Source organism: Nuphar pumila, chromosome 2, assembly GCF_984573655.1.
Source record: "Nuphar pumila chromosome 2, dmNupPumi1.hap1.1, whole genome shotgun sequence".
In the NCBI taxonomy this organism is placed as follows: domain Eukaryota; kingdom Viridiplantae; phylum Streptophyta; class Magnoliopsida; order Nymphaeales; family Nymphaeaceae; genus Nuphar; species Nuphar pumila.
In genome coordinates, this window is record NC_143250.1 from 61,677,216 (window position 1) to 61,689,468 (window position 12,253).

General features: G+C 42.0%; 1 protein-coding gene across 1 annotated transcript; it reads left to right on the plus strand.

Annotated features, from left to right (window-relative positions):
- Positions 1-306: 306 nt before the first annotated feature.
- On the plus strand, positions 307-11,270 carry LOC149845546 (photosystem I reaction center subunit IV, chloroplastic-like). The gene is made up of 3 exons (XM_089995816.1): positions 307-673; positions 2,096-2,161; positions 11,021-11,270. The coding sequence occupies exons 1-3, from the start codon at positions 431-433 to the stop codon at positions 11,123-11,125; spliced, it is 414 nt and encodes a 137-aa protein (XP_089851942.1). The 5' UTR covers positions 307-430; the 3' UTR covers positions 11,126-11,270.
- The last annotated feature ends 983 nt before the right edge of the window (positions 11,271-12,253 follow it).

A 12,253-nucleotide genomic window follows, 5' to 3' on the forward strand; every position in this document is an offset into this window, starting at 1 on the left:
CTAATGAGCCCGGGCCTAAAATCATGACCGAAACCTAGCCCGCCAGGTCTGGCCCTTGGCCACCCCTACTAAAAGGGAGTGATTGAGTGTATCCAAAATACAAGAAAACTTTTGGGTGGATACCAATGAGGACTAAAAGTTTGGCTCTCGTTTGAAATTTTTACGCTAATTAAAGTCAAGCAGTGTTATCTAGAGGAAGGGATTGGATATGGTGCTGACGTGGCTGCATCCCACTGGACCAAATCTCTTCCCAAGAATCAGAGGAGAAGATAATCAGTCCATTTAGACCACGAAAAGAAAAAAAAAAGGTTTTGGAATTATAGAAAATCAACCAATCCCCTTGCACTCCCTCTCTATCTTCCTGGTTGAAGCTTAGTTGTGTTATCTTGTGCAGTCCATTGTAAGGCAGAGGGAAGAAAAGGGTCCCAAGATGGCTACGGCTACGTGCAACATGGCATCGGCAGCCAGTGGGTTCGCACTGGGCTCGAGCCTCACCTCCTCATCATCATCATCTCGACCCTCCATGCTCCTGATCAACATGAAGAACCCCAATCATGGAAGGCTAGTGGTCAGAGCACAAGAAGGGAAGGGTGCCCCACCTGCACCTGTAGCGGAGGCACCTGCTGCCAAGCCACCCCCGCCACCACCCATTGGCCCCAAGCGTGGTACAAAGGTAAGAACTCCACACCATGTTGTCACAAAATTTCTAGATCAATTGGTCTTAGCTTAGCAGGGCTTTGTCTACTGGGTTAAGACCGATCATAGTTTGTCACTTGACATGGGATGACCACATGCAGTTCAAAACATACTGAGGACATCCCTCCCTTTTTTTTTTGAAAGGCAAGCTGGGATTAGGCAGACCCCCACCAGTTGAACAACATAAGCAACGTACACTAACAGCTCCTACCAAACAAGCGGAGCCCCCTTTGGTACTGATGACATGCCCTTGGCACAAAGTATATAGAAACTGCACAAAGCAGGGCAGACTTAAAGGGTTTTAACCATAGTTGCCAAAAATTGCGTAACATACTGGCACTGGTATGAGGTGGAGGGGAATGAAAACCTATCCACTAGAAAACCCTACCAAACCTACTCACTAAGAAACATTTTATCAGATTTTTGGTGTTTTTTTTTAATTCTTACCTTAAAGATGTGTTTAACATGATTGATTTACTAGAAATTGACACTTGTGTCATGCATTTTAGATGTAAAAACTGATATTTGGAGCCTCAAAAATTTATGAAAATTGTAAGTTTTAGATTTTTGAAACCTTATAATTAAAAATTTATTCATGCATCGGAATCAAATGCTCCAAGAACTGATTCTTATGAAAACACGCACATAGATCACATCTGTGGGTCAACCATAAACCAAAAAAACACCAAAAATCCAATAAAATATTTCTTAGCGGGTAGGTTTTCATCCCCTAGTACCAAAAATCACATTTGTAGTGTAGGTCATAAACATACATATAAATTAAAATAGTTAAATATGCATATGTAATCAATCATTATTCTATAATAAATTTTTTATAAATTATAATATTTAAAAATTAAACACTATAAAATATTTTTAGAAAATAAAATTATTGTTCATAAGCAAAAATGTTAATAGAAATGAGCTTGATACTCATTTAAAATGTAATAAAAACATGTTTTTATAAAAGATGCTATGCATTTCTCGGGCAAGTTTCTTAAACGTTTGATACTTCTTTTATGGTTTATGAGACAAGTTTAATATTGGTATCTGGTACTGGGACGCCTGATACACGATACACTAAGGGCGTGTTTGCATATCAAGTACCAATGCACCTATAGTTTTATCAACCGGAGGCCTGTTATTGTGTTGTGGGTGATGAGGTTTTTTTTCCTTAGCCAACCACAAAAAAGAAAAAGAAAATGAACGTGGTCTAAGTTCATGATCATTGCTACCAAATACCATCTCGCTGTAACAGAGAATGAGCATCACCATCCTGATCTAAATTGAGATGTAGGGTCATGGCTAGTGGCACCTAGTAATTGTTACACCAGCAGACGTGAACTTATTAAAAGTACCACCAATGACCATGCACGTAATTTGTGATTATTATCTACAGGTGAAGATTCTTAGAAGAGAATCCTATTGGTACAACGGCATCGGGTCCGTGGTTGCTGTAGATCAGGTTTGATTCTTATTTCTCCTCTCTCGCTCAACCTTGTTTTTTTTTATAGTGCTTGTGAGAGAAGATGGATGCTATATTTAAAGAAAATAGTGGCTTAGATGTAGTATATTGCACTGCCCAATTAGATTTGGGTTCGGGTCCGGCTTTTTAACACTCACTTGTTGGATGTGGTGGGCCTCACGTGCCGTGAAAATCCGGCAAAGCCTCCACATTGATTTGCTGATGTGGATCGGATCCAATAAGACCCGATATCCATGACATATATAAATAATTAAATAAAAATATATTCAACATATATAAAACATGTACATGAACGTAGCACAACCACAACTCACACGGACAGTGAGTGACTCACTTTAAAACACTTAATTGCATTGCTGAACTGATTACATTAGTTGGGAGGGATATTCTTATTTACAAAGGATATATGAAAAACTCCTTACTCAATGGAGTTTACTATCCAAAAAATTTAACTCAAAAAAATATATATATATTTTATTGCCAATAAATCTCATTTTCATAGCCATTAAACTAAAAAAATCAATAATAACATAACCCACCCAATCACCATAAAAACAACAATTTGATGTGGCATCATATCACAACCTATATGACATGTTTCACCAAATCACTACTTGACAGTTGACATTCACACAGATGACAAGAAAACTTTACACAACATGTTAACGTGACTAATCGTTGACCATGTATATTACAGTCGGTTTAAAACCTTCATCAATATCATCAAAGCTAAAAAACGACTACTGATGTTGGTATTGCCTAACATTTCTTCCCCTCAATATCGATATCTCTAGTCTTTGACCTCTTATCTGGTTCACATCTTCTTTGAGAGTAATCTTTTGAACTTTGCAAAGTCAGAAACTTGTAGGCTCTTTATAGAAGAGATGACTCCTCTTAATCTTCTCAAGACGAGGGGGGGGGGGGGGGGGGGGACAAGGTCTCCACCCTCGCCCTGTCTCACAATCCTGTCCTCCATCCTTACATGTCCTCCAATCCTGGTCCAAACAGGGTGAGGTGGGGCGGAGCCCGTTTTCCTTTGTTCCATTGACGGGGTGGAGCGGCGGAAAGCGTAAGTCCATCCCCGCCCCCATAACTGAACAAGTTTTGATTGTAACCACCATCCCCGTTTCATGTCCTCCATCTCCGGTCCAAACGAAGCGAGGCGGGGCGGGGCCCTGTTTCCCCCAAGTCCACTACCATCCCTACAAGCCACGACGAAACTGACTTTTTGCATATTATGTATGCTCTTGTCTCAATTTCTTGCTTGTATAAAGCATTCTTCTTATTGAACTTTGGAACCTTTCACTCGGTTCCCGGGCCTTATTTAATGGCTTCGGTTTTTCTTCTTTAGCTAGAGCTGAATCTACGCACTTGGGATTTGGTTTCCTTACTCTTGTTGATCTTCGCAATTGTTGAGGTTATTAGTCAGCCTGGCTACACCCTGGTGAACACCGTCTTTCCAAAGACTAGACCTTCTCGATGGAGAAGGCAAACTCTGTTGTTGTTGAGACTTTTCACTGGTCTCGCCTTCATTTAGGTCTTGGGCGTTTTTCTTCTCTTTGGGCAAACCTTCGACTCTAGAAGCACCATTTTTTTTTTATGACCACCATGACGTTGCTTCATCGAACACCACATCTCGTGATTCGTAGATCTTATTGGTAGATGAATCACACCATCTTCATCCCTTTCCCTCACTGTCGTACTCGAGGAATATACACCAATGTGCCTTCTCAAACTTGCTTCTCATAACAAACACAACAAAAAAAACTTTGAAATGACTTAAAGCGGGTTTAATTTTCCACTTCTCGAACGGTGAGATGAATCTCAATTTCGCGTTTGGCAGTCTGTTTGCTATGTGAGTGGCCGTCTTGAAGCACCTGCCTGAAAACTTGCTCAACACATTCTTGGCACTTATCATGCTTCTTGCAGTCTCTACCATATGTCTGTTCTTCCTCTGCGACTCCATTCTGTTGTGGAGTATTTGCACACTAAACTGATGTCGGATGCCTGCCTCCTTTAAGAATACTGAAAATTCAGCTGATGTATACTATACTCTCTACCACTATCAGTTGGTAAGCATAGAATCTTAAACTCCTACTTCACCTTCGACCTTGTCTTTGAACTCCTTAAACATCTGAAGAACAACTGACTTCTCTTTTAAGATATATATTCAAACAAATCTCAAGTAGTCATCAATGAAGATGAGTATGTATCTATAACTACTAACAGATGGTAGATTGACCGGACCAAAGGCATTATTGTTCTGCACTTGGCTTCTTATGGAAGCCGATGAACCTTTCCATATTGACACCCTGCACACACTGTGTCTTTTTGTACTCCTACCTTGGGAAGTCTCTTAAATATCTACTTGTCCATTATCACTTTTAGTCTGTTATGTTGGCGAATCCTGTAAAACAAAACGCAGGAAGCGTACCTGAATTCACCATCGAGTGCATGTAGAAAATTTGATGTTCTCCTCAGCCATTCGATGCCCACAATGAGCCCATGCCTTAGGTCGACAGTGAGCAGAACCCTGTTCCACGATATCAGAATGTGAAATTGTTTTGGCAGGATAAATGCTATGAACGTCTCATTATCTTCATAGCCTCCTAACCCCTTTATATAATGAGAGAATAAGGCAGTTACGTGAATGTGGTCTCTCCACATTCACGTAACTCCCACCCACTAACCCCATTATGTGGCCATTAATGTGATTCACTAATGGCTGTCAAACCGGGTCACACTGTGGGCTGGACCCTTAACCCATAATGTCCAACATTCTCCCACTTGACCCATTGATACCAAAACTGTACTAAATCGAGGTGTATACCGTTATCTCGATTTAATTCTTCATGTGGGTTCACATGCCACCCTTTATCACAAGGATTAATCATATGAATTATTGATATGAACACTCCTTTATGAAATATTATAATCCCATGTACTACACTACAATTCACCTTCAGTGCTTAGGCATGCAAAAAATTACCTTTATGAATAGGTTGGTCTCTCACATATTCTATTGGTCCTTTAAAATTGTTATTTAGCTATTCTCTCTAACCCATATGAGAGATTCTTTCTACAAAATCAACAATAACACAAAACCTTAGAGAATCAAAACATAAACACAAATGTGATCACATAATGTATTGTCATACATAAGGAATAAAAAAGACTCATCCCCTTTACATGTTGGGAATACAATCCCCGTGTTAACCCTTTAGTAAGGGGATCCACAGTCATTTCCTTCATCCCAATTGTATCAATACATACCAGATGATTTTCAGTCCTTTCTTTAACAACAAAATATTTTAACTCTATGTGTCGACACGATATTGAGCTCTTGGTGTTATTTGAAAAATAACATGACTACTTCATTATCACAAAAGATCTTTAGTGGTCTCTCAATGGAGTCCACAATATTAAGACCCATAATGAAGTTTCTTATCCAAATGGCCTGAGATAAAACCTCATATAAAATCAATAATTTTTGTCCCAATGAATTTCAAAAATTTCTTCATTGTCCTGCAATGAGAGATAATACCTCGAATATTCTGAGCCACTCAAGATTGCAAAAGCAACAGACTAAGATTATTCGAATGCTCCCACTTCTCATGGACATCATTTTGAGCGCTTCCACTTCTCATAGACAACCTTCAAAACGGTTGTTCTATTCTCCGTATGAGTAAAAGATGAATCGCTCTATACGAGATTCATATTGAAAAAGTAAATATGAGACCCCTTGTTATTCACCTTTTCTGAGACAAGCATAGATGAGTCATTATCGTTCCACTTTGGTGGAAACGACAATACTGATAGTTGTTCCGTCTCTTCAATTCTCAAGGAATTGACTTCAGTTGGTGAAACTAGCAAATCATGCATCCAGAGGCAATTCAGCACTGTACCTTTGGGTACGAACATGCTTCATGGGCTGGAATACATATCTACTATCACACCCTGTGTAAATTTGGAACACAACGACTTACCTTTGGGTAGAATCGACGTTTCATAAATTTATAAACAATCATAATAATGAATCTTAATACAGTCCAAAGAATCCTTAATCAACACGACTCAGATCACTTTGGTGATTACATAAATCGGTCAATCAAGATCTTTTACCGAAAACCTATTCGTATTATGGAGCGCACCCATGTACACATTTTAATGCATGTATATTCATGACATAATACAAGTTCATGCATCAACTAATATATATAAACTGATTATCATGAATTTAGTTACAATTCATGTTTAAAGTCATCATGCATAACTTAAACACATAAATTAATGCACATAAGTCATGTTTTCACACAATAAACACTTTATAAAGCATTAAAAAGACAAAAGCATGCTCATTTAGGTAAAACTCAGGGTCCTCAAGTAGGAACCGGTCTGAAAACACTCTGAATCGGTATGAAACAGCCCTGAACCAGTCATCTAAGGGTCTAAACCGGTTCTGAACCTTATGAATCGGTACTTAATATAAACAAAAGTTCATAAAACCTTATAACCGTATGCCAAAATCCTTGTATTTCCTTATATTTATAAAAATAGGGTCTTAGTATCTCGGAACCGGTGAAAAACTGAAAGAAACCGGTCAAAAACAGCTCTGAACCGGTCCCGAAAGAGGCCAAATTTGTCCCTGATCCGGTTCGGGACAAATAGTGCCTGGACCCTGCTGAATTTGAGTCAGAACCAGTTCAAACTGGATTTGGAGCGGATCCGGCTTTAAACTGGATCTGAGTCAGACCTGGTATGAACTGGATCTGAGTCAGACCCGATTTGAAACAAATCTATATCAGACACGGTACATAACCAGATCTGGGTCAGACTCGGTAATAACCTTATCCGGGTCCGACCCGGTATTAACCAGAATGGACTCGGGCCCGGACCCTAACCAGATCCAAAAATGAATCCAGGTCTTCCGAATTAGACCCAGACCCAAAAACTTGATGGGTCTGGATCACAACCTGGTCCAAAAAAAATTAGATCTTGACCCGGTTCAATCGAATCGGACCAAACCCGAAACCTAATGGGTCCGGCTCCGATCCAAAATGGTGGTTCTGATCCAAACCCGGACCCGATACTAAATGGGTCTGAGTCTGCATGATCTGACCCAGACCCGATGCCTTATGGGTCTGGGTTCGATCCTGACCCGGTTCAATCGAATCGGACCAAACCCGAAACCTAATGGGTCCGGCTCTGATCCAAAATGGTGGTTCTGACCCAAACCCTGACCCGATACTAAATGGGTTTGAGTCTGCATGATCTGTCCCAGACCCGATGCCTTATGGGTCCGGGTCCAGTCCTGGGACAAAAACGCGGACCTGATCCGGGTGGATATTGACAGACCCGATCCACCCAAAATGGGTCCGGTCGATCAATATCCACCGGGTCGGAATACCCGGTCCGACCTGGGTCAACCTTTCAATGAAACGAACACGTTTCTGAGAAATCGAATGCTTTCGGTTTCTCAGAAACCGATCAGTCCGTTCAAACGGTGATCCATGTCGCTCAAGAGAGGTGCACGTCCCCCCACGACGACATGTCGATGCAGGCACCGGCGCTCCGGTCGGTTGGCCGCCGGCGATGGCGACCTCGCATCCCCCACAAAAGCTCTGGTGACAACTCTATTGGTAGCCCAACGGCTAAAGGAGCAGAAAAGAAGTTTCTAAATGTCTGTCGCTGGAGCTGCCGGCTAAAGTCAGCATCCTGTGTCGCCCCACCGGCGACCCACATCGATAGCCCCGGCACCGGCTGATCCCCCATGTTGATCCTGATGGCGACGACAACCGGCTTTGCAGCCCCATGGCTGAGCAAAAAAAATGGCGAAGGGGTTTTTTTAATCCCCGGATTCGATGTGTCGTCAGACGGACGCCGACAATCCGGCAACCCCCCCCCCCCCCCCCCCCCCGGTGACGTCTGCAGCGACGCTTCAGGTGACATCACCGACGACATCCTTAGGCAACCCCTGCAGCCCGATAGCCACAGGTAAAACCCTCGATCTGTATTTTTTTTTTAATAAGGGCCGCGTGAGTCGATCGCTGTCGGGAATGGTTGTCGCCCCCACGGCGACAGTTGCCGATGAAGGTTGTCGCCCCACGGCAACAGTTTGCCGGAAACACTGTCTCCTCATGATGACAGTTTGCCAGGAATAGATTGACAATCACCCTCACGGTGACTATCGTTGTCAACCGGCGAGTTAAGTCGCCCCAGGGCAACAGTGGCCGCAAAATGCCAGAAAGCCTTACACGACCACGCTCAGCTGAATGCGTGGAATATGGGCTCATAACCCAATGTTGGCGAATCCTGTAAAACAAAACACAGGAAGCATACCTGAATTCACCATCGAGTGCTTGTAGGGAATTCATCATTCTCCTCAACCGATCGACGCCCACAATGAGCCCAGGCCTTAGGTTGACGGTGAGCAGGACCCTGTTCTACGATATCAAAATGTGGAATTGTTTTGACAGAATAAATGCTATGAACGTCTCATTATTTTCGTAGCCTCCTAACCCTTTTATATAATGGGAGAATAAGGCAGTTACGTGAATGTGGTCTCTCCACATTCACCTAACTCCCACCCACTAACCTCATTATGTGGCCACTAATGTGACCCATTAATGGTTGTCAAACCGGGTCACAGTGTGGGTTGGACCCTTAACCCATACTGTCCAACATGTTATAGCTTACTTGTCCAAGTCGTGCATGCCAAAGATCTGTAGTCACATTCTTACAGGTGTTCTTCACGTAAGATGACTCATTCAACATGACATATACTCATTGTAGCTTATAACCGGTCATGATTGGCTTATCAAGTAACTGGAAATTTTCATATACATTCACGAGCACCTTTAGTCGATGACAACCTTATTACCAACATGAGTGATCGATAATCTTGCATTGTTTGACATCATGACAACCTTTCCACCCTTTTATTTGGCCATGCTCTCAAACTTCTTTTGATCTCCGATCATATGGTTCGAGCACCTTTAGTCGATGATCCAGACATGATCATAATCAATTACCTCGGCATCTGATACTGAAGTCAAGGTTATATTGCTTGGCAGCATCCATATTTGGCTTCACTATGACTGCAACAGAAGCTTCAGTGTCCCATTCCTCTTCATTCTCGTCTCGATTTTGAGATGAAATAATTGGTTTTCCTTCAACAGTCTTCTTTCTTCTTCTCACTCGCTTTCTCCTTCTTGCTGAGAAGAGCTTCTTCTTCCTCCTTCACGGACATGGCGGCCATTATGGACAGATCCACAGTCGAACTGAATATATCCAAGATCTTATTTTACGTACGGATACACGAACAATCGGAATGGACCCATGATCTGACCCAATTGGATCCACTATCAACCCTGATTGGATCTTTAATCAGACCCAATGGACCCACGATCGAACCCATTCAGATACCACTTCTTGGGTTTGGGTCTAGCTTTTTAACACCCACTTGTTGGATGTGGTCGCCCCCACCCGCCGCGAAAGTCCGGCAGAGTTTCCGTGCTATTTTGCTTAGGTGGATCGAATCCAATAAGTCCTGATATCCACAACACATATAACTAATTAAATAATAAAATATTCAACACATAAATTACTTACCTGAAAAACGTATCACGACCACAACTCACACAGACAGGAGCGACCCACTCTAACTCAAACACTTAATTGCATTGCTGAACTGATTACATTTAAGGGTGTCAACCGACCTGGTTTACCCGGACCCAACCCCAACCCCAACCAAACCCTATAGGCTCCCGATATGGTGATAAATATGAAGACCCAATTAGGATCCGGATCCAGACTCAAAGGTCCGAATAATACGTGGACCCGGGTATAGTTTGTGAAATTTTATACCAGACCCGACCTAACCTGAGTTTCGATTAAGACCCACAAATTTTCAATGTAGAAATGATAAAAAATATGGTTTTACTGGGTATGGTCCAGGTTTGGTTCATGTAGTTTTTATTGAGTCTGGGTATGGTTTTTCTTATAATGGATCTGATTAAACCTGAGTCTGAACCCGATACCATACCCAAAAATCTGGTTCAAGTCTAGTTTCACCTAAGTCCGAACCAAACCCGACCCATTGACACCCCTAATTACATTAGTGGGAGGGGCCTTCTTATTTACACGACCGTGTATGCTACAGTAGGTTTCACCAGTGTTGTGAGAGGCGTACGCCTCAGTACCTGAAGCGTACGCCTCAGAGGCGAGGCACACGCTCAAGGTACTGAGGCGTTGCTGTGATGTGCCCCTCATCAACCTCCGACCAGTTGTGACCACCGACCACCGGAGTTGCTGTGCTGTAGCTGCTGCTCAGTCTTCTCCGACCACCGGACGACAGGCATGTCCCTCGCTTCCGTACCAGCTGGGCGGGTGGTCCTTCTCTTACTGCCTCCCCTCCCACCGCTTCACTTCCATTCCAGTTGTGAGAGGCGTACGCCTCAGAGGCGAAGCGCAGGCTCAACGCCTCGCTTCGCCTCATCGCATTTAACAACCTTGGGTTTCACCAAAACACAAAAGAAACGACTATTGATGTCGGTGTTGCCTCGACTTTTTTGAATTTATAACCCTGCACGAAGACCTGGTCGCGTTGGCTCAGCCTGCCATACCTAGGACCCCTACCCCTGGGCCCGGCCTATGCTACTCATTGGCTTGGGCAGAAAGGCAACAGAATGCAACCTTAAGTGCCCGTCTGTCAGCCAAGGCCTCACCCCACTACGCCAACCCCAATTAGGGCATATTACTATTAGTGAGTTTGATGAATTGCTGTCACCAAAATAGCCACAAGAAATTGGATCAATAACAAAAGTTTTTGGATTTCAGGACCCGGCTTCTCGTTACCCGGTGGTGGTTCGGTTCAACAAGGTCAACTACGCCAACGTGTCGACCAACAACTACGCATTGGATGAGATTAAAGAGGTCAAGTGAAGATAAGCGAGGCCTTCCTTGTTGCCAAGAATAGCTAAGAAACAAATGTGTCTCATTTGTATCATATGCTTTTTCTCTCCACTGTAATCTCATTCACCTCTCTCAACCTTTATTATTTTTCAATTAAGCCTGAATTGATGTTGAATGCTTCACTGAGCAGGGCCCTTGGTGGCTTAAGTACATTCATGACTTGGTCCAGCCCAAGGTTGCCAAGAAATCAATAGGGCTCCGTTTGTCTAGCAGGAGTAGTTAGTGCACGTCACCTTGTGTTGGGACGTTGCAAGTTCGAACCTCAAATGGTAACTGGTAGGAGTCTGCCTAACCCCAGATTTCTCTGTCTGAAAAAAAGAAAGAAAAAAAGGTTGCCTAGAACCGCAAACGGGTTTCTAAAGTTCTGATATATATATATATATATATATTATGTGTGTGGAGCATAAGTGCAAATGTCTACATAAAATTTAATTTTTTACTAAAATTATGAAAAATAGTAACAATTAATAATTTTTTTGTAAAATATATGACTAAGTTGATTATAATTAAAAAATTAATTATATTTTTGAATAACACATATATCTCAACTTTTCATTGAAAAAAAAAGTTATTTAAGAAAATCTTGCAAAAATGTATGGAAACATATTTCCCAAGGGAAACGAGTTTCCTCATATAAAGTAAATAGGTTTTCCATGTAATGTGAAACAGGTTTCTCATGTTTTTTTTTTTAAGTTCCCTTCTAAGTTTCAAAAATGCATGGCGTCAGGTTTTAGAAACGAGTTTACCACATGTAAGTGGAGTTTCTGGTAACCCTGGTTCAGCCTCTCTCTCTCTCTCTCTTTGCCCGATCTAGGTGTTGAACCGATCCCAAAACTTTTTCCATCTTATCGGGTCAGAATGACTTTGATTAGCCATTTTTCTCATGTAAAGCTGGGAAATGAGATGGGCCATTAGGGTATGTTTGATCCCTTGTCCAGGGTTGGACGAAATGAACAAAAAAAAAACAGAACAGAACATTGGTAACGTTAGTTCTGTTCTTTTTGTTCCAAGCCCAACAAATGTCCTTTGTTTGATGAGGAAAGAATGAAGAAGAAGAAAAAACCCGAATCAATGAAAAAAAAAACTTAACTAAGAAGA